A 25273-nucleotide genomic window follows, 5' to 3' on the forward strand; every position below is an offset into this window, starting at 1 on the left:
CACAATATATAGCTCCTGCAATTCATCATTAACAGACTTATGCACAGGCAAATCAACTATGAAAGTATTGGGCATAGAAGGGTCAATATTTTTTAGCATTGGGCTAAGCCCCTCGTGGGGAGCGGCACACTGGCTGTAAGAGGCGGTGGGGGCACCGCCAGATTGTATATCACGGGGCAGATTCAGTATTGCAGTAGATGGCGGAATAGGGGCATCAACATTCAGCGTCATTGTGGTATGCGATACACATCGAACAGCAATTTGCCCATGCTGCACAAAGGCTACATGGGCAGGTATTAGCAGAGAGGCCCTTCGCTCGAGAGGTGCAGCCATCCTATTATGAGGCCGCACAGGAGCAGCAACAGGAGGCAACATTTGGGCATATGTTTTTCCAATTGCACCATTAGTTAATGCTGATACTTCTTCCACCCCACTGGATGACTCCTTTTGCTTGCTTGCATGTGAGGGGGCCAAGTAAGGTCTTAGGTGATGTCAGGAGCCTGAAGTGATACGCTCGGCGCCAGGTGCGGAGGGGGATCCTCAAGCACAGGCGTGCATTCCTAGAGAAGAGGGACAGGGCTTTGGAAACATGGGGAATGCAACAGATACGCGCTCTTAGGTGCGTTGCTCTAGCGGCCAGGAGGGGGTAAGCTGCCCTGGTGACAGGGGGGGGGGGGAGTGGGTTGCAAGATGGCTTCCCTCCTATGTATGAGCCGCTTACCTTGATAGGCTGGTAGAAGGTTACTGTAAACGGTGACAGGAGTCGGCAACGGCATCCTCGAGCGGCTGAGAGCTGTCGAGAGTGCCTGAGGCCTTTTCCCTAGGCCTTTGCGATGCAGCAGCTTTACCTGGCGGTCATCCCCCTCTTCCTTTAAAGCGGTAGAGGAGGGGCAGGCAGGCACAGAGGGCCAATCATCCTCCGGCCCTCTGGCAGTCTGGGTGTCGGATAGATCAACATTGTTTATCATTGCCACGGCAAAGGGAGCTGCCATTTTAGGTTATTCAAATGCCGTATGGAGCAGGGCGGTCGCTTCGGGAGCGAGGGCACACTTCTGTGTCCCTCGAGGCCGCATCATATGTAATAGCCACTGACGTGATGGTCTCTCTTGCAGCACAGCTGCGGAGATTGGCTGAGGCCTTTTCCCCAGGCCTTCGCCCTGCAGCGGATTTGCCTGGCGGTCACCCCCCTTTCCCTTTAAAGTGGGAGAGAAGGGGCAGGCAGGCACAGAGGGCCAATCATCATCCAGGCCTCTGGCGGTCTGGATGTCCGATAGACCAACATTCCACAGCAACGGCTATTTTAGGTCATTCAAATGCCGCATGGCAGTCGCTTCGGGATCGAGGGCACACTCCTGTGTCCCTCGAGGCTGCATCATATCGGGGTCTTCCTCGCGTGATGGTGTCTCTCGCAGCAGAACTATGGAGAATGGATGAGGCCTTTTCCCTAGGCCTTCACCCTGCAGCGGCTTTTATCCACATGGAGATGGCATCCTTGGAAATGCAATTTCCTCCTCTTCCTGGTGCTACGGAGACAAACAGTTGGTCCGTTTTTCTGAGCAGTCTGGTCTTGTTTACATGGTAAAGGACCGCCCTCCTTACATCTAGTGTATGGAGTTTTTTCGCAGCTGAGCTTGTTGGGTTCTGAAAGAAGGCCGGTAGCTCCATGGATTGGTTCATATGAAATTTGGAAATTAATTTAAGTGAAAACCTAGGTGTGTTCGTAAAACCAATTTGTCCTTGTGGATGACAAAGAACGGGTAAGTTCACTAACTCTTCTTATGGATGTAATAGCCACTGAGAAGGCAGCCTTATATGTAAATTGTTTAAGACTTGACTTTGCATAGGCACAAAGGGAGGTCCCATGAGTTTTGCGAGTACTACATTGAGATCCCAGCCTGGCGGTGCGTTTAAAATTGGAGGGTGGCGTCTCTTTACTCCCTCCATGAATGCTTCAATGGCGGGAACCTTCCACCACAATACTTTACTGTGAAAGGTGGTGTAAGCTGATAAAGCTGCCAGGTGAACCTTTATAGAGTTGAATACTAACCCCGAATCAAACAAGTGGAGCAAATAGTGAAGAATGTGGGATTTAGACTTGCACCAAATTACAAATCTCCTCCACTTGTCAAAATAACAGTGTCTGGTGTTTGGTTTACGTGCCTCCCTGAGGATATCCATACACCTCTGAGGTAGATTAAGATGTCCAAACTCTATGACCTCAGGAGCCATGCTGGCAAGTTCATTGAGTGAGTTTGAAGGTGTACCGTTATTCCTCCGTGTTGGATCAGCAAATTGGTTCTTGCACGGGTGTTTGATGGGATCGAACATCGCCAGTTTGCGCAAATGTGGATACCATTGGTTGTCTCGCCCACATGGGAACAACTAGGATGAGTGTCATCTGTTCTCTGTGAATCTTGTTTACCACCCTGTTCATTAGAGTAGTTTGGGGGGGGGGGGTAGGACGTAAGCACGTTTCCCTGACTAGCTCATCCATAGGGCGTTCCCCTTGGAGTCTGGCTGGGGAAACATGGACGCGAAGTCTGGGCATTGCTTGTTTTCTTTTGCAGCGAACAAGTCTAGTGTGGGGTAGCCCCACTGTGAGAAGATGTGGTCTATGATATGTGTGTCTAGTTGCCATTCGTGTTCCTCTGGTAGGGGATCTCTGCTCAGCGAGTCTGCTAGGGTGTTGAGTTCCCCTGCAACGTGTTGGGAAGCTAGGAACATCCCCCGTTTGAGTGCCCATTTCCATAATTTCTGTGCTGGCTTGGACAGATTTGGAGAATGTGTGCTATCCTGCTTGTTCATGTAGAACATTGCAGTGGTGCTGTCGGTTAGGATCTGTACCGACTGATTGGTCAGCTGTGCTTCGAATGCTTGAATCGCTTTGCATACCGGACGATGTTTCAGCAGGTTGATGTGGTTCTGTGCCGTGATGCGAGTCCACAGACCATGTGCTGTGAGATGAAGGTGATGTGTCGCCCACCCAGAGAGTGACACGTCTGTTGTAACTACCGCTTGCACCACTGGATTGTGGAAGGGTTTTCCCTTCAATAGATTCTCCTTTGTCCACCAGCGAAGGGCTTGTACTAGTGTTGGCAAACCGACCACTAGATCGTCCCACTGACCGCTTGCTTGAGATCACTCGCCAACCACTCCTGCATGGGGCGCATGGGCAAACGTGCATGTGGGACCAGGTAAATGCAAGATGCCATAATGCCGAGCAACGCATAGCATAGCTTTGCGTACGCTTATCTAGTGACCAGCTTGTTACTGAGGTATTTGCAGTAGCATGTTTTGGACTCTTTCCTTTGATTTTTTCTCATTTATTGAGACGCCCAATTGGAAGAGAAGGTTTATTGTTCTTGGAGTATTTTGCCTGAAAATTTGGGGAGACTTCACTGTAATCAGCCAGTCGTCCAGGTAGGGGTAACAATGGGATTGTGTGCTGCCACCACCACCTTGGTGAATACCCTTGGAGCGGATGCCATTTATTTATTTACATTTATAAAGCGCACAAAGCAGCCCTTAAGCATTGTTGCGCTATGCCGAAGGCTAGCACCTTGAATTGGTAGTGCTGGTTTGCTATCTTCAAACTCAAGAATCTACTGTGCACTGGGAACATTAGAATATGAAAATAGGTATCTTTCAAATCCAATGTTGCCATGTAGTTCCCTCGCTTTGGCAGTGGGATTACTTCTTGTAGTGTTGTCATGCAGAATTTCTATGGCTTGATATAGGTGTTTGCAGGGCCTAGGTCTAATATTGGACGCATTGTTAGATCTTTCTTTGGCACAAGGAAGTAAGTTGAATATATACCTTTGTTTACCTGGTTCGCCGGGATGATTTCGATTGCGTCCTTGAGTAACAGCATTGCAACTTTTTCCCGGAGAATGCGTTGCTCCTCTTTGGGGGTTGGTTTTTGACGCGGGGGATGATTTGAGGGTCGCTGAAGTGGTTCCACGCAATAGCCGCCCGCTACGGTTGATAGCACCCACTTGTCTGAGGTGATTCCCTCCCATGCATGGGTGAAGTGTGTTGTTCTCCCTCCAACTGGAGAGGCATGGGAGGGGACCTGGAATGGGTGGGCATTTTTTAGGAAGTGTAGCTCTACCTCTGGAAGTGGAGGACCTCCCCCAGCCACGAGATCTGTGCTGGCCTCTTTGGAAATCTTGCAAAGCGTGTCCCTGATTGTTTCCCCAGGATGAGCCCTGGCCTTGTCCATAACTGGAACCCCTTTATGAGTTTTGGCCGCGAAAGTGGAGAAAATTACCTCTGCCCCTTTGGCATGGTGGTTTATTAGTTCATTGTCCTAGGGATTTGAGAGTGCCATACTCCTCTTTGGCCTATTTTAGAGCATCCTCAACGGCTTTCCCAAACAGGAAATTAGGCTCTATTGGCATGTTTAATAGCGTTGCCTGAGTTTCCAGTTTGAAACCTGACTGGCAAAGCCAGGCATGACGTTTCAATATTGTTCCCTCTGCGATAATTCTGCCTGCGTTATCTGCGGCATCCAGATTGTTTTTCAAGATGCAGCTTGATACGGTTTTCCCCTCTGCTACTGCGAGGGAGAGTTGTGACTTGCGGGGTTCAGGTGCTGATGCCATTAGAGCTGCAACCTGATCCCATTTATGGCAGTTATAACTTGCCAATAATGTGGTGTTCGCAATCCTTGTCTGGAAGACCGCCACCATTTCTCCCTAGAGTATAAGGTTTATTGCTTTCTGTATCTGGGGGCGCTTCAGATGACGCTAGCAGTGTTCCTGCCCTCTTTTGTGTGGTAGTCACTACCAACGAGTCAGGTTTGAGTTGACCCCTTATGTAGAGTGGATCTGTAGGTGCAGGGCAGAACGAAAGGTCAAAGGGCATGCTTAATAGCCTTGTTTGGACATCTGGTGCAAAGCCAGACTTGCGCAGCCAGACAGTACTGGCTGCCATCGCTCGGCTGACATGGTCAGCTGAATCCAATGCGGACTGGAGGGACTGGCACATAGCGTCCTTGCCATCCTTTACAAGATTTCAAATTCCTTCCCTTTCTTCGCAATCTGGGATGTGTTCAGCAGCCATAGCCACCACATCCCACAACGTGAAAGTAAATTTGGCCAATGCACAGGTGGCATGGATGGATTTTAATGCCATAGGGCTGGCTGAGAAAACTCGCTCTACTAGGGTTATCAAACTTGTTATCGGCCCTATCAGAGGGAATTGTAGGATAGGCAACTGCTCTTGATGAGGAAGTGGCAGCCTGTACCACCAGACTCTCCAGAGACTGATGTTTTGATAGGAACTCCGGATCTACACTTGCAGGCCTTCATTTCCCAGTGGAATCCTTATTAACAGCAGGATTTGTATCAGGACTTTCCCAATTTGCCATAACTCTGCTCATGAAATAGTATGGAAAGGGAGAACAGGGTCCTTAGGAGGGCCCTTGTCAAAAATATTGGTGGGGTCATCCTGTTTATAAACCACAGCTGGCCTTCCTCCGCCTGAAACACAGTCAATTTGCCTATGGCTGCCCTATAGGAAGCATGTGAAGAAGGCTCTGGGTTGGCAAATGGTGTGCAGTCATAATGTCGACATCAATAATGTCGACAGTCAAAATGTCGACAAATTAATGTCGACAAACAAAAATGTCGACAAACAAAAATGTCGACATTATTCGATATTTTTTCGACATTAATTTAATGTATGCATAATTAAATAAATAAATATATATATGATGTGTTGAGTATGAGGGGTGGTTGGGGGGGTGTGGGGGGGTGGCAGGGGGGGTGTTGGGTGAGGGGGGGTTGGGGGGGGACCCCCCATAGTAAATACAATTTTTATTTATTTAATTATTGAATAAATAAATAAATAAATAATTGGTATGTGTTGAGTATGAGGGGTGAAAGGGTGGTTGGGGGGGTGTGGGGGGGCGGCAGGGGGGTGTTGGGTGAGGGGGGGTTGGGGGGGGGACCCCCCATAGTAAATACAATTTTTATTTATTTAATTATTGAATAAATAAATAAATAAATAAATAAATAATTGGTATGTGTTGAGTATGAGGGGTGAAAGGGTGGTTGGGGGGTGTGGGGGGGGGTGGCAGGGGGGTGTTGGGTGAGGTGTTGATAGTTTTAAGGGTTTATAGTCATAATGTCAAAAAAAAAAATGTCGACATTTTTTTTTCGAAAAAATGACTTTTTACATTATAAGTATAGGATGTCGACATTATTATTTTCGACTTTTTTTTTCGACATTTTTGTCTGTCGACATTTTTTTCTCGACATTATGATTATAAACCTTGGCAAATACCACCTCTCGGAAGGTATCTCAAACATTAGCATTTCTTAATGAGTTGGCCAGACGCTACATCTTGGACTCTTCAGAAATCAAGGCCTCAGGAACACGGGGAGTTCCGAAATCCAGGTGTCCTGATCAGTGACCTTCTCCTCCTCAAAAACTGAAGACATACTTTAAAAAGCCTGTTCTCGGCAGAGGTTTGAAAACCTTCGACACCTTCATCGAAGATGTCAACTGCTCAATGTCGATGGTCTCGACATCAAGGAACTCGACACTAAGTCCAGTTGAACGTGTGGAGGTGTTAGGCTTAATCATCAGCTCACCTCGAGACTTCGAGGTCTCTGCAGCTTCTAGAGGGCACTTAAAAGGTTTCTTGACTCGACTCGAGGGTGCATGAGCAGCAATCTTAATGCACTGCTTATCGGCTTTACGGGGTTCAATAGGGTCAGAAACCTTCTTTAACTGTTTCGAAGGAGTGGAAGAAGTAGACGTCTCAAAAACCTTCATCATTTGGAGGCAAATGTCCTCCCATTTGGCTTTGGTAGCAGACTTACCTGGGAACCTCACTCAGCTGTGGTTGGGCTAGAAGTCCGAAGAAGATGAGCATGAACGACGCCGTCCCTTCAATTTTTTGCAGGAGACCAAAGACAAAGCATGTGGATCGAGAGTGCTTGGCAGTGTTTCGAGTGCTTATGAAGAGTTGCAACGCCCCTCGGGCTTCTCTAATCCGATGACCTCCTCTTGGAATGAGTGGTCGAAGGACACTTCAAAGGCTGACTACCCATGGCGAGTTTCCCCTTCCTCTGCTTCAAGGCCTTTCCCTTCCTAGACCAATAGGAACAACAGTCATCGACCTTGTGATCGATTCCAAGGCACCAAAAAGCAGATACAGTGTGGGTCTGTGATAGACACCTTTTACCAACAATCTGCACACCTTTTGAAGATAGGTTTAGGAGTAAGTAGTTTTAAAGAAAAACGCTACTAGGCAGTAGAACTTAACCGTCTAACACATGCTATGCAAGCGGAAAAAACAAAACTGATTCAATGGGAGCATTGCATGCTAAACATACCAATGTCAACGTCATATTCAAGAGCAGACGTGGGAGACTGAGGGACAGGAGATCGACGACACACAGTACCCTCTGCTGTGAAAATATTTTGCCGAAGAAGCCGATGGTGAATGAAATATATCAAGATGAGAAATACCTGGCAGGACACCAAGCCTCCAGATAAGGTGCGTACTAGGCCTATTTATACCTGAAAATCCTGTAAATAAGACATCTTTATTATTTTCCTGTGTACATTTACACACAAGTTTAGAGCAAAGGGCAGTGCAAAGGTCGGATTACTTGCCAGAAATCAGAAGGCTTCTTTTGAGCCATGGATAAAAACCTCTGAAACATAATGTATTTCTCTGAAACTGCACACTGTGATAAAAGGAATGGTTTATTTTCATTCAGCTTCTGCAGTGTTGCTGCTCATGGAGCAAACAGAAGCAATGGTGTACATTACTATAAATGGTCAGTGGCAGCAGAGTCTTTGTTCAATGGTGAGTGATTGTCATTGCATCAATCACAGGTGTTCTAGCCTCTCATATGTTATGTTACGTTATTTGGCATTTATATATGTATATATCATTGGAATGATCTCAAAACGCTTGTGGGTTGAACGCCCCTGGGGACCGTAGTCCAGGTCAGTCGAGAGAGTAGGGAGGCATAGAGTGCTTGGGTATCTACAAGACTACAATTAAAACATCCAAAACCTGACTCTCCAGGAAGTGCAAGTGCTATTCAAAAACAAACAAATGAAAGTTACATTTGTAATTGAAATAGAAGCTCAGCAAAACCTGTCCCTGTGATAATCCAGGTAGGTATTTAACTTGTATGAAGCGCTACATAATGGTTCGTGCAACATTTAGGCACTGTGATTATTATACCTCAGCCGATACTCAGTTAACTGACCTCTGAAGGACGTTAGCCAATAAGATAGCTCAGCCGGTTGAGCACTCGTTGCTGTGATCTGTGCCTGATATGTAGGTTGTAGGTTCGAAACCCGGCAAAGCCAGCTCAGCCTTTCATCCTTTCAATGTCGATGAAGGAGTACCAACTTTGGTTTAGTGATAATAGTGATAAATATGTTCTATGTACAGCACTTTTCCAAAAGCGCCATATAAATAGCCATTTCACCATACGATTGTATATAGAATTTAGCATGGAGTCCTTGCCTCTCTTCACTGTTGTATCATACCATTGGCATACCATTAGGTAGTAATAGCTCCAGGAAATGAGGACTTTCATTAAACACCAAAAGACAACTCTGCTATACAACCCCAAAACACACAATACAATTGCTTGCTTTACTATGTAATTGGCTTTTTGTGTTTTCAACATTTCAATATATACAGGATAGATAGAATGGCCAGACCTTAAAGAAATAATGAAAGGTGTATTATGTCATAATGGAGAAAGCTGCCGCATAGTAATGATTTCCATACAGTTTTTGCACACGTCGGCTGTTGTCACATACATTTTACTCTCTTGCAAAGGAGAAAAGTCATTTTTACTCTCTTAAAATCACATTTACTGTCAAAGTTTAAAAAAAGGGAGTAAATACTCCCACCTCAAAATCTTATCTGGAGCACTGGAGGACACAGTCCATTTGAATAAGCTAGATATGCTGGGGGTTCTGTTGAAATCAATGAAGGGAATGTCGCAAAAAGGAAACATTTCCCCAACAGCGTTGTAAAAAAAATCCTTGCAAGACCCCTCACTAGATTTCATTCATCCACAATGGGCCTCCAGCCGCTGTTGAGTACCCAGTCTTTTCAGGAAATCCGAGTCCCCTTTGTCCCTTTCTGCTTCTAAATGGTGGGCACTGAGACCAGATTTCATTTGAGGACAAGCTTCATTGCAGTCAATCCAGAAGATGCCACCAATAAAATAGGCACACAATAAATTGATCCAATTGCCTTGCAGCAATGCAGCACACACTGAACTCTGCTAATTAATTTTGCTCAGTTTTACTGGGTGCCTCCAAAAATACGCAGATATTGCCATTACCGCTTTCATCTCCTAAGCAGTGGACATCCATCTAAAGACTTTTACCAGCTCTGTGCAGAAAAATACACCCACTTGACCCCATCACCTTCTTCTTTTCACTGGAGGAGGGCTCACTGCCAGAGCAGCGCCCAGGCTCTATCCCACTGCTTCCGCTGGGGACCTTGGCCCGACTAGTCGATTTGGCTAGGCTGCTCTCCACCAGCTCATCATCAAATTTCTTCCTCTTGATGAACCTAAAGGGAAGAAACAATCAGGAAATAGCATGGTTTGGGAATGATATAATGTATTGTCAGTAGAAACAGCATGCCAGGGTACATAGATGAGGTACACCACGAGAGACTGCAACAAAGTGCTGATGATTCGAAAGAGACAGCAGAGGCTATGTGATTGACAATGCCGAAGGAACAGAAAGGGTACACACAGGTAAGACAAAAGACGTAAACAGCGAGAGAGGGAACCATTTATGTGGGAAAGAGCTAAGGACGGTAGTGGGGCAAAGCTTATGCACTGAGCAGGTAATGGCTAAAGAGCAGATTAAGTGATTGAGAAAGCAATAGACGGCACATCGTCAAAAGGGTAGAAATATAAATTGCATCATAGAAGGACAGATAGCTTGAAAAGGAACACAAACGAGACATCAGAAAAAAGGGCTAAGGCAGGGCTCCAGTTAAGCAGTATGCTTATGCATTTTACACATTAAAACCGAGGCTAATATTTTTTTTTTTAAAGGAAATAGAAGGAAATAGAGAGTAACACTAGGAAGGTGCGTGCTCCTAAATACCACCAAACTGGTCTGTTTATGAGGGTCTTAATGATTAAAATGCATTATTTAGAGGATTAACTCACTTCAAAAAAGTATGGATTACGACAAAGTTTTCAAATTTGGACAAACATTACTCACAGTAAACATATTTCTGGTGCTTGCATCTGCTTAGATTTACATTCTGTGCATATAGTCCAACATCTAGTGGTAATCGCAGAGTATTGCAAATTTCTTTTCCCCGAAAATCGAAAAGGGACATTAACCTGGGCATATCTGTTACACTATCCCTACCGTGACGTCTACCCTTGATCCCTCATGCATCGAGGTCCCCCAAGTTGTTTTTGTTCTGTCATGAGGGAGACCGAAGAGAATGTGTGAGTGAGTACAGAAGAAAATAAGTTGTAAGATGCCCATGTTCCTTCAACTCCAAGAAGGGAGGAAGGGTGGGCGCATGTGAATCTAAGATACAAGCACCAGAAAATGATTTGGTGAGTAATGTAGGTCTTCTGATTTTATTTATTTAGAAATATTTTTATTGGCATTTTGTAGATAACATTACATCAGTGTAACTCTCCCCCCTTCTGATTTTCAACACCATTCTTACAATTTCAGTGCATACTTAATTTAAGAAAAAGAGAAAAAAGAAAAAAGGGAAATCAACAAATAACAAACGTTAACTGTCTTCATGCTTTAAACAATTGTAGTTTCTTCATTGCCTAGGGTTGGATTGGTGGCTTGTCTATATCCTTTCAGTTGCGAGGGCAGTAAGGTTTGACGCTCTGTTCCTCTTGTGCTGCATCTCCCTTTTTTACCTCATATAGGCCTCTTCACAGGGGCATGTCGTCGGACGGGAGGAACTAGTCTCTCACCACAGCTTTCCATGCCTCGAATTTAGCATTAGTGTCCCCCTCACCTCTGACAATCCCGTTGCCCCAGGCTTCTGTCTCTGCAGCTGTCCATCGCTCTATTTCCCTTTTCCAGCGTCTATATTGTGAGCCTCTTTTTGACTTCCATGACATTGCTATCTCCCTTTTTGCCAATACGCAGGCCATGTCCATCACCCTCACTATGTGTTTTATTTTGCTCAGCCTGGGGTACGTGCCTAGCAGACATTCCTTAATGTATGTCTTCTGATGCTCATGAATCTGCTTAGTAGTGTGTGTGAACTCCAGGTAGCTGCTTTGCAAGTCAAATCTAGAGTAACATTTGCAACGAAAGCTCGAGTAGCCCCTGTGCCTCGGGTAGAATGTGCTTTAGACGTAAATCTCTCTCAGACTGTGTAACACATGTGGATACATTTAACAATCCATCTAGAGATCGCCGATTTAGAGACAGGGTCCCTTTCTCTACCAGCGGCAACAAAGACAAATAACTGACCTGTCTTATTAAGGTAATGCATCACTGCTCTAGTGTATGGAGGCTTTTTTCGGCTGAGTTAGTGGGATGCTGAAAGAAAGTTGGAAGTTCAATGGACTGGTTCACATGGAACTTGGAAATGTATTTAGGTGCAAAGCGTGGATGTGTGCGCAAAACCACTTTGACTTTATGAATCGTAACAAACAGGTCTTGAACTGAGAGAGTCTGCAGTTCACCAACTCTCCTAATGGAAGTAATGACCTCCAGAAAAGCAGTCTTATAGATAGGAGTCTTAAGACTAGCTGTATGCATTGGCTCAAAAGGAGGGCCCATAAGTTTAGTAAGGACAACCTTCATCCGGGAATTGGATTAGAAATAGGTGGGTGAAGTCTTTTCATCCCTTCCACGAAAACCTTTATTACAGATACTTTCTACCAGAAAACCTTGCTTGGAGAGGTGGTGTAAGCAGAAAGGGACGCAAGGAGGGCCTTCAGTGAATTAAAAACTAGTACTACGTCTAAGAGGTGAGTTAAATAAAGGACTCTGTGCGTGGGTGAACAGTCAATTGGGTTGATCTAACGAGTACTGCACCAAATGACAAAGCATGTCCACTTAATGGAATAACAGTGGCAGGTATTAGGTTTCTGTGCCTCTCTAAAAATTTCCATACACCTTTGAGGAAGCTGGAGATGCCTGAACTGTGGCCTCAGGAGCCATGCTGCTAAATTGGGAGCTTGAGGGCAAGGGTGCAGTGTTGTCCCCTGATCTTGGAACAGCTGGACCGGTGGCAGGTGGGGCGGGGGCAAAGCGACATTCACATGAAATGTGAGAACCACATATGACGAGCCCACATTGGTTCTACAAGAATTAGTGCGACTTGTTCCTGGTGCATCTATACATTATACAGGTGAGAGGAGTTGGGGGAAAGCGTAGGCAAATCTCCCTGACCATTTGATCCAGAGACCTTTCCACTTGGACATTTTTTGGGACCTGGAGGCAGTCTGGTCATTGTGCATTCAGTGTTGCAAAGAGGTTATCCGTATGTCCCCATTCTGCAAAGACATTGTGAAAAATGTGTTTGTGCATGTGCCACTCATGTTCTACGGGTAGCTGCACTTCTCTGCTGAACACATTTGCAAGAAGATTGTGTCCCCCTGGAACATGTTGTGAAAGGAGGAACATATGTTTGAGGGCCCATTCCCAAATGCTCTGTGATAGTTTGGACAGCCCTAGAGTGTGTACCTCCCCATTTGCTTAAGTAATACATGGGTGTGGTGGTGTCTGTAAGGACTAAAAATGTCTTCCCTTTCAGTTGTGTCTGAAAGGCTTTCAGGGCTTTGAATACATACAGCAAGTAGACCCAACAGGTTGATGTGTTTGCTGCTTGTGACCACGTGCTGTGCGCTGTCTGGTGTAGAAGGTGAACTTCCCAACCTGACAGGGATACATCTGTGGTGAGTGGCATCTACTGCAGGGGTGGTGAATGATTTTCCTTTCAGAAGGTCGTCCTACGACCACCACTGCAGGGACAAAATTAGGGCTTTTGAGACAACCAGAAGATCATCCCACTGACAGCTTGCTTGACACCATTGGCTCGAGAGCCCCTCTTGCATAGGACGCATGTGCAGACGGGCGTGTTGAACCAGTAAAATGCAGGATGCCATCATTCCCAATAGCCACATTGCTTTCCGTACGGTTATCTGACAACTTGCTACATACTGAGGGATCTGGAACAACATGTTTTGAACACTCTCGGAGGGGAAAACAAGCCCATTATCTGTAAGAATTATGGCCCCAAGAAATTGCTTCACTTGGCAAGGGACAAGAGTTGATTTCTGCTAGTTGATGGAGAACCCCAGTTGAAAAAGTAGGTCTAATGTTTTTGGGGTGTTCTCCAGTCACGTTTGATGTGCATCTCCAGTTATTAGCCAGTCGTCTAGCTAAGGGTACATCGGAACGGACTGTATGCACAGGTGAGCTGCCGCCACGGTCAGTACCTTGGTAATAACGCTAAGGGGTGACTTTGAATTGATAGCAAGTGTTTTCCATCTTGAACCTTAGGCATTTCCTGTGCGCAGGAAACATTGAAATATGAAAGTATGCATCTTTCATATCCAAGGTGGCATGTAATCTCTGTGCTTCAGCAGCCTGCAGAGATGTCCTCCTGAACCTCTGAGGCTTGACATACTTGTTTGCAGGGCGAAGGTTTAAGACAGGGCGCATTGTTACATCCTTTTTCGGTACAAGGAAGAATATTGTATAAATACCCTTGTTTACCTAATGATCTGGGACGAGTCCCCTTTTGCAGCAGGGCCTCCACTTCTTCTTGAAGGAGGAGATGGTCTGGAGACAGTCTGTTCTTTGGCGGGTGATATCGAGGTGTTTGAACAAACTCAATGCAATAACGTTAGTCTACAGTCTTGAGCACCCACTTGTCTGAAGTGATCCCTCCCATGCATGGGTGAAGCATGTCTCCAAACTCCTATGGGATGCATGGGAGGTGACCCACAACGGAGAGTCATTTGGAGCAAAGGGCAGGGGAGGCTCTGGTGGCTGCATTGCTACCCCTTTGCCACGCCAAACTCACTGCTGTTGAGGGGTCCAACTTCTCTGGACACTTCTTGGAAAGAGTACCAGGGTGATCTGCATGTACTGTAGGAACCTGGGGCAGTTCGAGAGAAGGATTGCCCTCGAAAGGAGCGGTAGGTGTTAAAAACCCTGCATTGCACATACTGCCTGCTAGAGATTTGGTTGAGAGATTGTAATGTCTCATTCTCTTTCTTTGCTGTCTCAAGAGCGTTGTCCTCTCCTTTACTTTTTTAATTGAACCTTTGTGCGGCGCCTATGCAACAGAAAGTGTTTCTAGGTGCCGCAAGACAAAAGAGGGGGTGAGGGGCACAGAGGAGAATACAATAAAGGTCCTACTAGGCCTTGTGACATTCGGCTCGTGCAAGTGCAGTAAAAAGTGCAGGGGGATGGGATAGGGTGGTGCTAGATTTATAATTTGTATGCTTCATCCCCTCTTCTAGTGAGATCCCGAGCACTTGGGTGTCCCCGCTGTTAGGAAAGATCTCCATTTATGGGGTAATTTTGCCTCCAGTTGTGAACCCCCCCCAACTTTTTGCTGTTGTCTGACCATCATAGCTTGACTTACCAGTGGAGCTCAGCCTTCTGCTGTACTCCGCTGGGCTTTTGCTCATTTTGTTATGGGGAAACGGACATGCCCTTAAGACTGTCAGTACTGGGAGACTTTGTTTCCCTTAGTCTTTCACTTTGTTGCTATTTCTTAGTAACATTTTATCAGTGCACAATGTGCCTTACAGTACAGTGCGCTGGTGCCCCTTTTTCATTTTTAAGGCCCTAGACACCCTCAAGGATTTTAGTGAATGTACAAGTGTGGACAGAGCTGGTGGCCTGCTCAGTGTTGTTCCTGGACTGCCCAGTGAACTGACCAGCTTGTACTGGACCTTTGCGAAGGAACCGCTGCCATCTCCAGTTTTGACTTCAGCCTTTGGAGACTGTAAGCTCTGGGTATAAGGCACTCTGCAGCCAAGTTTCATAGACCTAGTATTCCTAGGTCTGGAATTAGAAAGTATGCTTGTATCCGAGCATACGCAGTGACCGCGTCGCCCACTGTGGTGACAATCTTTGCGGGTGCCTTTCGGTTGTGCCCCACTGTGCCCTAAGACTCGCTGAAGTGGAACTGACCTGATCCCTTCACCAGGAGCGAAGAAATTGCCACTGTCGCACCACAGAATCATTCCCGAACGCAGCCCCTGAAACTGCACCGCCGCACAACTCCAGGAGTTGAACCTGCGAACGATCTTTGCTTGACTGGCGAAGTTTGGTCTGGATTGTGCCGAGGGTCGGGAAGTACTTGTATCCCTTACCGGTGGCCCCTGGCCCATCCATAGACTTTTACATACAAGTGCCCCCTGAGGGCCACTCTTCTTTATCGAGGTAGACCGAGCTATTCCCAATTCTTGAAACCTGTTCTGCCTTCTTGGGGAGACCCTCCTTGAATAGTGGTAAGTTATTCTTCATCACCTGACCCACTTTCCTGAGTCGCTACACCCCCTTGAAGAGATCTTGTTTTTTAAATTAACCGCACGATCACGTGCTCCGGCACTGAAAGTACTTTTGAGCTCAAGGCTCCACTCATAGTAGGGGCTGGACTGCCTCTTAGCTAGGGACTGAATAAAATATATTCGCTCTGTGTGACCCCTTTCTTTGCAGGTTGTGGACCTATACTGTATAATATTCCTTTAGGCCACTGGTTACTGTATTTATGTTTCATAGTTAATTGTGTTGAATTTGTTAATATTGCTGAGATTTACTCTGTTTAATTTAAAAGGCCTTTAATAAATGTATATGTATTTATAATATATACACCTGGCTGCGAGTAATTTGGGATGTTGTTTACTGTGTCTGCTCATTGTGGGCTTTCGATACCCCTTGCCCCTCCTGAGACCTAGTCTTGACCACCGCAAATGCTGCCTTGATTGGTCTGGCTTGTCCAGAAGGTTACTCTGTTCCAAGAAACTAGGCTTCCCTTTAGCTGGTGGGAACAACCAGTCCCAAGAAGAACTTTGATTTTAGCCATCTCCCGAGGTCCTGTGAGTTTCCAGAGCTGTGTATCCCCAATAACAGGAGACCTGCTGCCCATTTTGAGTGCATCTTCGTGGAAAGGTTGAATCTGTCCAAATCTTTGCTGAGCCTCAAGGACACTCCAGAGATCAGATCCAACTCACCCAGACTCTCTCATCAGAGTATGGGAGTGCAGGAAGCAAAGAAGATTAAGCGGGCGAATTGCGTCCTTTGTTGGTGCTGCAGAAAAGGGGCCACAACCGCAGAGTGACCAGAGAAGTTGCTGAAAGTCGTGCCAGAGATCCTCGTTTGAGACTGCTGCTGAGAGATCCCATCCATTGTACTGCCTTCGGTCATCAGACCAAGGAATTTGGAGGTCAGGTCCAGAGATGCAACATCGCAGAGCATCCATTACAAAGATATTCTTCTAAGTTAAGGTACTGTGGGGAAAAAGGTATTGCTTACCTGATTCCAGAAAGTCGCTCCAGAGCATTGGAGTGCACCTAGAGGTGTCAAGGGCAACCCCCTCTTACCTCCGACTCAAGCCGCTGCTTGTGTCCCCTTTAACAGGGTCTCCAACTTTGGTTAACATCGTCTTGTATCTTCCTTTCTAGAGACTAGAAAGTATCCACAGGAACTTTTGATTGCTGTTGCTTTTGCAAGACTTTAAACTTTGCAAACTACCTTTTAGCTAAGGTTGCGTTTTTTGACTTTGAAAGACTTGCTGTGCCACAAAACTTACTCTAGAACCTTAAGCTTTACTAGGATAACACCAACCGACAGTTTTCCTTCCCTAAAATCACTATTTTATACGTATATGCAGACTAAATACAATTACTGTATTATTTTGTGGGTGTGCAGTATTACCGATATAGCTGTCAAAATCCTTTAACAATTGTATGCATTCAGCAACTACCACCTGAGAAGTGACCATTTGGAAGTATTGAACATTATACCTATGCGTGTCAGTTTACTGTGCTAAGTATTCAACAGTGATTCTTGTGTAAATATAATAAATATATAATATATGTGTGTTCTTTGAGTGTACTTTACTAACTGGGCTCAGTGTACTTACCTGCAGCTCAAATCTGCCTCTTTAGATAAGCCGGACTGATCTGCCACTCTACCAAGGTCCTTGAGTAGTACAGACTGATAGTAGGAGTTGGGGATCTACAAAGAGATGGGGGATTCACCCCTTCTCTCACCACTCTGTTATGCACCCACACTATGAAGTCGTTAGGCATAGTACGGTAGCTTATTTATTGTATGCTCTTTTCCTCCAACCCCCAACCTTCTCTCATTCCTTGCCGTCATGCACTTGCACTAGTAGAAATGCCTATGGCCTAGTATGCTAGTTATTTTTGTTAGATTATTTGGAAACTTCAAGGCCTAAAGAATGATGACTGTATTCCCTTGTTCCCTTCCTGCCTTTAAGCGCTTCACTTGTGTATAAGTGCTTTACAAATAAACAATTACAAACCACTGAGATAACTTACTAAAGTCTTACCATCCATGCAGGATCACGCAAGGTGCGCACATTTCCCAGTGCAGACTTGCAACATAACCTGAAGAATTAGTTGTCAGGAACTAAAGCCATGAATATATAATTCAGGTATCTACCCCTATTTTATATTTTTGATTTAAGAGTTGCTGCAGTAGTCCTCGATACTTATCTTCAGGCTTTCACAGATGTCTCTAATCTGACTCCCTTTACTGTCCCCAGAAATCACCGATTGGGTCACCAGGCTGCTTTTTCAATACAGAGTGGCCCCTGCCCAAGACCCTCCTTTTGGAGCTCCCCCTCCTTGTCCCACGTTTAGGTTAAGTGCTAACCCGGGGAGCTAGGACAGTATGGGCAGTTGTTGTACCAGATTGATAGTATCTCATACCCAAGCAATTTTAGATTTCTTGAACCAGATTTTGTTCCATATCCTATTGAAGGGGCACTGTGAAATCAAGATTTCGACATACACGTAGGCAGACTAAGCGCATGGATATTTGTATACCATGTCAAACAGGGGTATTATAAATACCTCTTGAAGCAAATAGCTACATGAATATGGATTAGAAAAAAGTGATGAATTGATCTTAGATTTGTTCCCTGTATTTTTCTGTCACTGTTTCACTTTTTATATTGAACAATTGCCTTGTCCACAAGATTTGTTTTGAAAATGTGTTCATCAATTGTTTTTGTCTTAAAACAATGTTTTAAGACAAAAACATGTATGTGTGTATTAAAACTTGTATGTATAATAAAGACACACTCAGTAAAACTTATATAATCCATTATGAAATGTTTACAATTTCATGTAACTGTGCTTTTGAGTCTTTGAGATACTAGTCGTGACATTATGCACAATATTGCTTGCTAAAAATAATTGGACTTTAAACAATGAATTGTGTTGTTTGCAGCGTGGACCATACTTACTTGTAACTATAGTCAGGGAAGGGTGTCTGAGTGCAAGTACTGGTCGGAAGGGGTGCGGCGGCAGACTGATCGAAGGGGGGCCTGACCCGAGTAAGACTCATAAGGGAACAAAGGCAACCAGTCCAGCGTCAGGAGGAACTAAGCAGGGGAGGGCGAGAGGGAAGGAGGAGGAATAAAGGACAGTCTTGAGAAGTTGCCGGAAGTTAAGGAAATCCGGCTCAAGTCAGAGAGGGGCACGGAGGCCGTTGCAAAGGGAGGCCCCTGCCAAAGAGTGAGATCTACCCCCCACTCTGCGCTTGGGGATACGTCTGATCTGCAGAGAGTTGGAGCTAGAGTACCAAAGAACACCAGCAGGGAGGTATTTGGGGAAAGCGAGTTGAATGAAGTGAGGTGCCAGGCCCCAGTAGGCCTTGTGGATGATGCAAAGGGTCTTGAATTAGATCCTTGAAACCACCGGGAGCAAGTAGAGAGATTTTAGGACAGGAGAGATGCGGTCCCTGGGCTTGAGGCCAAGGATAACTCTCCTATTCTGGATTAGTTGAAGAGGGCGAAGGCAGGAGAGAGGTAGATTTAGGAAGAGGCTGTTACAGCAATCAAGCCTTGAGAGAACCAGGGTTTTAGAAACATTGAGTTTCTGGGGGAAGGCGAGGAAAGGGAGAATGCCTCCAAGGGCCTTCTTGGCAAGATCAGCGATATGAGGAAAGAAGGAGAGGAATGAGTTGAAGATGACGCCAAGGTTTTTTAGCCTCACATGATGATGAGGGGAGGAGGCTCAAGCAAAGACAACAAGAGTGTAGGAGTCCCAATGAGAAGGATCTCTATCTTACTGGCGTTAAGGCAGAGATCATTAGCAATGCACCATGCCTGAATAGCAGTCAGACAGTCGGGAATGAGTGAAAAAGGAGAGAAGGAAGTTTAAAGGAGAGCTTTGTGTCATCAGCATAACACTGGAAGTGAGGAGAGAAGGTGGAGATCAAATGGGCCAGAGGGGCAGGTAAATGTTGAAAACCCACAACGAGAGGATAGAGCCCTGAGGGACACCGCAAGACGAGAGTGAGGTAGAGGAGAGAAAAGGGCCCAGATGCACTGGAGAAGGCCGATTCTAGAACCAGTCCGTGCCCGGTACATGATACCCACGGTATCAGAGCTGATTTATGAAGATGGAATGATTGACTGAGGACAGATCGAGGAGGATGAGGGCAGGAGTGTTGGAATCGAGGTTTGACAGCAAGTCATCACAGGTGTTCAGGAGAGAAGTTAACTTGCCTCTAGCTGCTCTGAAACCAGACTGATCATGGAAGCAGCCAACCTATTCAGTGTGATGGATTAGTTGGGAGATGACAAATTTCTCCAGGAGTTTACCCAAGAAGGGGGTTTTGGAGATAGGGCAGTAGTTAGCCAGGCAGGAAGGGCCCGCTGACTTTTTGAGGAGGGGGTGCACAAGAGAGTGCTTGAGGGGAGTAGAGAAGGAGCCAGTGGTAAAAGAGTGGTTACAGAACTCAGCCAAGGAGGGAGCGAGAGAGGCAATATTGTCCTCGATAGTTCTAGAGGAGCAGGGTAGCACCTATTTGGAGGAGACCTTCATAGAGCAGACTGTCTTGGCAACCTCATCAGGTGCTATGGGTGAGAAGGAGAGAAGAGGGGAGGGAGAAAGGTGGAGAAAACCTGCATGCAGGCGGGGAGGGAGAGGAGGAGAGAGAGGACAGGATGGCCTGAGTTTTGGTTGTGAAATGGGAGGCAAATTCTGTGCAGATGGCATGGGAGGGATGAGGAGAGGTGGAGACTGCAATAAGATTGGCAAGCACCTTGCAGATTTTGAAAAGTTCAGCCGTGCTGTACGAGGCCCCAGAAATACAAGATTGGTTAAGAGCCAGTTTCTTTTAACTGATGGAGTCGGTATTGCCTTTGGAGCAGGTGGCAGGCCAGTTTGTCAGAGGATGTGCTAGAAGCCAGCCATTTCCTTTCTGCAGCTTTGCACTTGTGTTTCAGCATGGCTAGATCAGAATCATACCAGCTATTGCACTTGGCAGCAGGCTTCATGCAGATCCTCATGGCAGCGGTAAGAGGTGAAGGGTATTGGAGATGGAGAGGTGAGGGTAGTAAGAGCTGAGTCAGTGTGAGTGTGAATATTAGGTGTGGGAGGGGGAGTGAAGGATGCCATCAAAAGCAGCTACTGACACTCGCTCGCGAATGACGGAGAAGGAGATTGGCAGTGCGGGTGGAAGCTTAGCCGGGGTCCAGAAGCTCAAGATGGGAGGAGAGGAGAGCGTGGTCAGACCAGAAGAGAGAAGTAGTAAGAGGGTTAGAGAAGGAGATATCAGCTGAGATGAGCGCATCCAGGTTGTGCCTGGCTGAGTGGGTTGGGCAAGAGAGAAGAATGGTGAGGGAGAGGGAGTTGCAAAGGTTGTGGAAAAGTAGGGTGGCCGCATCAGGAAAATCCAGATGAATATTGAAGTCTCTGAGGAAGAGAAACTTAGAGGTGGAGGTCAGAAGAGAGGAGGCAATGTCAGCCCACTCCGAAAGGAAGGGGGGGGGGAATCAGCCATGGAGTCCTGTAAATGGTAGCGAGAGTGAGCGACAGGTTAGGAGAGATGCAAAGCTTGCAGACAAGACATTCAAATGAGGAATAGGGTTAAGTGGCAATGATGGTAACAGGGACCCATTCAGGGAAGCAAAGGACCACTCCGCCTCCAGTCTGGTTAGGCCTGGGCTTGGAGAAGATTTTGTAATCCTCAGGAAGGAGTGTGTCAAAAGCAGTGACAGAGCTGGCATTGAAACACGTCTTGGTGGGAGTGAGGAAGTTGAGATCAAAGTCTTCAAAGAGGCGACAGATCTCAGAGGAGTGTTTTACAGCAGAGCAAGAATTGGGCGTAGCTAGGTGAAGCTGGTTGCCACCTTTAAAAGGTCTTCCAAGGCAGGGTACATGGGCGAGGTACACCGGTCAGTGGGGACGAAGGGGCGAGACGGGTGGCAGAGGGAGGAATGGAAGGAGAAGGGAGGCAGTGAATAGGAGACACCTGTCAAGAAGGAGGAGGTTGGGTTTAGAGCCCGGGGCTAACATAGTGGCATTCTGGTAGGCATTAATGATGCACCTGGAAGATAGGAAGGGTGCCAAGAGAACTTCCCATCTGGTTCCACCATTAGTGGGCGAGGAAGAAAAAGGGGAGAGGATATTAACCATAGGTCAGTGGAGGGGACATTAAAGAAAATGTCAGTAATAGTCTGCCAGGAGGAAGCACTGACGTAGGTGTCAGCAATGGTTTGGAGACCAGAGTGCTTTCTTAAATTATTTCCTTCCAGACATCGACAGAGGGGTAGGAAAGTTGGGAAAGGTGATAGAGTAGCAATTAGAGTAGATAGGAGGGATGGAGAGCACCATAGTTACAGAGAGTAGGTGGGGGTGGAGAGTTGATTAAGGGACTGCACAAGGAACTCATCAAGTAGTAAGTCAGGTGAAGAAGAGTCACATGCAACAAGTGAGACAGTCAAAGGCAGAATTTAAAAAAGGCATGAATGTTTGACTATTAGAAATACAGTCAAAATACAGGTTTTAAAAAACACATTTAGATTCAAATGTTAGGAATACTGTCAAAATCCATTTTTTTAAAACACATATAGATTAGAATTTATAGGGATAAAATCAAAATGTAAGATTTTAAAAGCACACCTGAATTCGAATTTTCTAGGAATACTATAAAAGAATATGCAGCTATTAGCAAGAGGGCAAATTAAATTAGCGAATGAGGTCCAAGGCGGCATGGGGTTACTGCATCATTATACGCAAATGAGAAGTTAATGAAGAGTGAGGGAGGGCAGCCAGGATAAAAGTAAAAACATTTTCACAAGTAAGCCAGGTTGAAGCATCCCAGGAGGGAGTGGAAGTCCAGAAGCAAGGCAGCAAATGGGCACTGCAGAGTTAAAAGATGGAGTTTAGTAGGCAATAGAGGTAGTAAAGTTTGTGCAGAGTTGTGGAAAAAGGGCCATAACAAGTCAACGCAGGCAGGCAGAATGGAGGCTACGTCAGAAGGCAAGTCTGTATTTATGTGCAGACAAGTGCGAAGAAGGTCATTAACGAGAGATCAGGGAAGGAGGTATAGCAGGCAGCAGCAGCAGGTGAACACCCAGGAGGGGGAATTTACAGATGTCAGATGGAAGCGTTAGTGTGGGCAAAGTCACAGAGATATGTGGCCACGGAGTACATGTGGTGGGTGCGGTGGGAGAGAAGCAAAGGGCTTACCGGGTCTGAGAGAAAACAGGATCCTGATGAAGTATGTGATCCATGGATGCCGGCGGTGGGCTGGGAGATGGGCCCACTCCAGCCCGGGCAGGGTAGACCACTACCCTTAAATGGTAGCCCTTATAAGGGGGCCAACATTCTTGCTTCGAACTGTGAGTAACGGTGTTACGCGAACTCTGCTTATCATTGTAAAGTCATAAAACATTAAAGTTTGTGCCTGGACCCCTTGCCGCACTAAGCTCTATTGTATATAATTGTCAATAGTGCAAGGCACGGCCCGCCCTTAAAAGCTAAGCGGTCCCGGAACACCTTCAATTATTACGCATGGTTCCCGAATATGACCACATTAGTATGAGTGCATTGCTGATGCCTACCTCAGCCTACTGTACCTGTTTGCATCTATTCGGTTCACTTGTAGCTTGTGAAACGCCCGCGTCTATTAATGCTTTCTATATCGCTACACAAAGCGACAGTAGTGACATGTCTGCATACTTAATGCGATCTGAGGTCTTATAATAGTCCACATTTAACCTAGTTCATCATGTGCGCTACGCATGGACTTATCTGCAGCCCATTGCTGTACTAACCCACGGCCGCGACATAAGACGACCTTACTGCATTATTAACGTTTCCATAACTATGTCATCCCCTAGGAGTGTGTCTCATCACAACCCATGTCTTCGCTAGCTCACATTATTCACCTTAGTGAACTACTGTGATTCATCTGTGTAATCAGCGATACACTATCACTTGTGCCTTCTGCCCTGCTATCAATTGAACTGCCTGCTGCCATGATATCAACTGCTTCGTCCTTTACGCTGTTATCAACTGTGTAGCTTCCTGCCACGCGCTTAACCATACTATCCACTGCCCTGCTTCCAATTGCTTTATGCCTTCAATTGCACTGCCCATTGCCCCCTCATCAACAGAGCAGCCCTGCGTAGTGTTATCAACTGAGCTATCTTCCATCATGTTATCAACAGAGTGGTTTGCTGCCTTGATATCAACTGTGTAGCCCTCTATCACGCTTTTCAACCATGCTGCCCTTGCCTTGTTATTAATTGTGCTGCCTAGCACCACACTACTAACTGTGTCGCCCATTGCTCTGTCTCCACTGCTTTGCCTAGTGCCCAGTTATCAAGTTTGCAGCCCATTACCCTATTAATAACCGAGTAACCCTCCGCCTTGCCTTCACTGGAACTGCCCGTTGTTATGATACTAATTGTGTTGCGCTCTGCCCTGCTATCATCTGTGAAGCCTGCCGCCACGCCATCACCTTGTGTTGCACACTGCCCTGTCATCAATTGTGTTGCCTAATGCCACTCTTTCAATTAGCCTCCCAATGCAGCAACCCCAAACGGATTGCTATGTCAGCCACTCTCATGCTGCCCATTCTCATAATTTTGCCATTAGCAGCAAATCAGCACTTGAAGAAATCCACTCACCCCCGCCCCACTATGGATCCGCCTTGCACCACAGGTCCCTACATCCAATTAGGTAAGGGCCTAGCCGCCTACGATGCACTCGCCACCATCCTATGCCTTGTCCCACCCCTTTCCTCAACAAAATTGCGCCCTTTCCCACCAGCCCACCTCCCACCAACCTAGACTTGCCCAGTAAAGGCTTGACCAGACCTCACTCCCATCAAGTTTATTGCCCCCTGACAAACTCACTAGACTTGTTTATTTTAATATTTGTAATGCGCGTCAGACCCAGGGGTATCAGGGCCCAATGAGCAGCAAGAAGATTGTTCAGCTTAGGTTACAATGCTGAACAGAACATACATTTATACAATAAGTAGCGGGTGAGGAACAGGAAGTTTGTACAGGATAAAATGAGAAGCAGGTAAGTAAGTTACACAACTAAATACACAATGATCAATATACATGGTATGTACAAGTGGGGAAAGGCATACTAGGATATGTTAACGGTCACTTTCCTTGATCCAATGGATGAGGTTGGACCGGAAGTGAAGGAAGGGTACATCTTCCCTCAGGAGTGGGAGGAGGGAGTTCCAGTATTGAGCAGCTTTGACCGGAAAGCTTCTTCCACCAGTCTTAGTACTTTTAAATCTGGGCACCATTAGGAGGTCAGCATTAGCAGTTCTAGTGGCGCAGTTGGAGGATTGCCTTGTAAATCTGGCTACGAGGTAGTGTGGTGTGGCAAAGTGGAGACATTTGTGTGCAGGAATGCTGTTTTGAGGAGGATCTTGGCTCTTCTAATGTCGGAGATGTGGGCTCTTTTAGGAATGCTTAGGGCTGCTCTCAAGGCGTTGTTTTGGAAATTCTGGATCTTGTTAGTAATGCATTTATTACACCCTTAATAGAGGACGTTACAATAGTCCAGTTAGGACAAAACAAGGGCTCTAGCTAAGGTGATGCAGTTATTAGAAGAAAGGAAGGGTTTGGCGGCTCTGATTAGTTTGCAGGTGTAGGCCATTGACGAGACCATAGAGTTGACTTGTTTTTTAAAAGTCAGTGTAGAGTCTAGGTAGAATTCAAGGGTTTTGACTACTCCGTTTTTCTAGTCGGATTGCTTTCAAATGAGGTGTGAACCAGGTGTTCACA

The 25273-nt window shown here is 46.0% G+C and overlaps 1 protein-coding gene across 2 annotated transcripts in view; it reads right to left on the reverse strand.

The window, feature by feature from the left end:
• MCRS1 (microspherule protein 1) overlaps positions 1-25273 on the reverse strand; it is a 700973-nt gene that overhangs the window by 545462 nt on the left and 130238 nt on the right. For both annotated transcript variants that reach the window (XM_069653718.1, XM_069653719.1), the window contains exon 4: positions 9421-9568. In XM_069653718.1, the coding sequence (XP_069509819.1) occupies positions 9421-9568 (148 nt within the window). The remainder of the gene's footprint in view (positions 1-9420; positions 9569-25273) is intronic.

This window comes from Ambystoma mexicanum, chromosome 3q, assembly GCF_040938575.1.
Source record: "Ambystoma mexicanum isolate Mex_15411 chromosome 3q, UKY_AmexF1_1, whole genome shotgun sequence".
Classification (NCBI taxonomy): Eukaryota; Metazoa; Chordata; class Amphibia; order Caudata; family Ambystomatidae; genus Ambystoma; species Ambystoma mexicanum.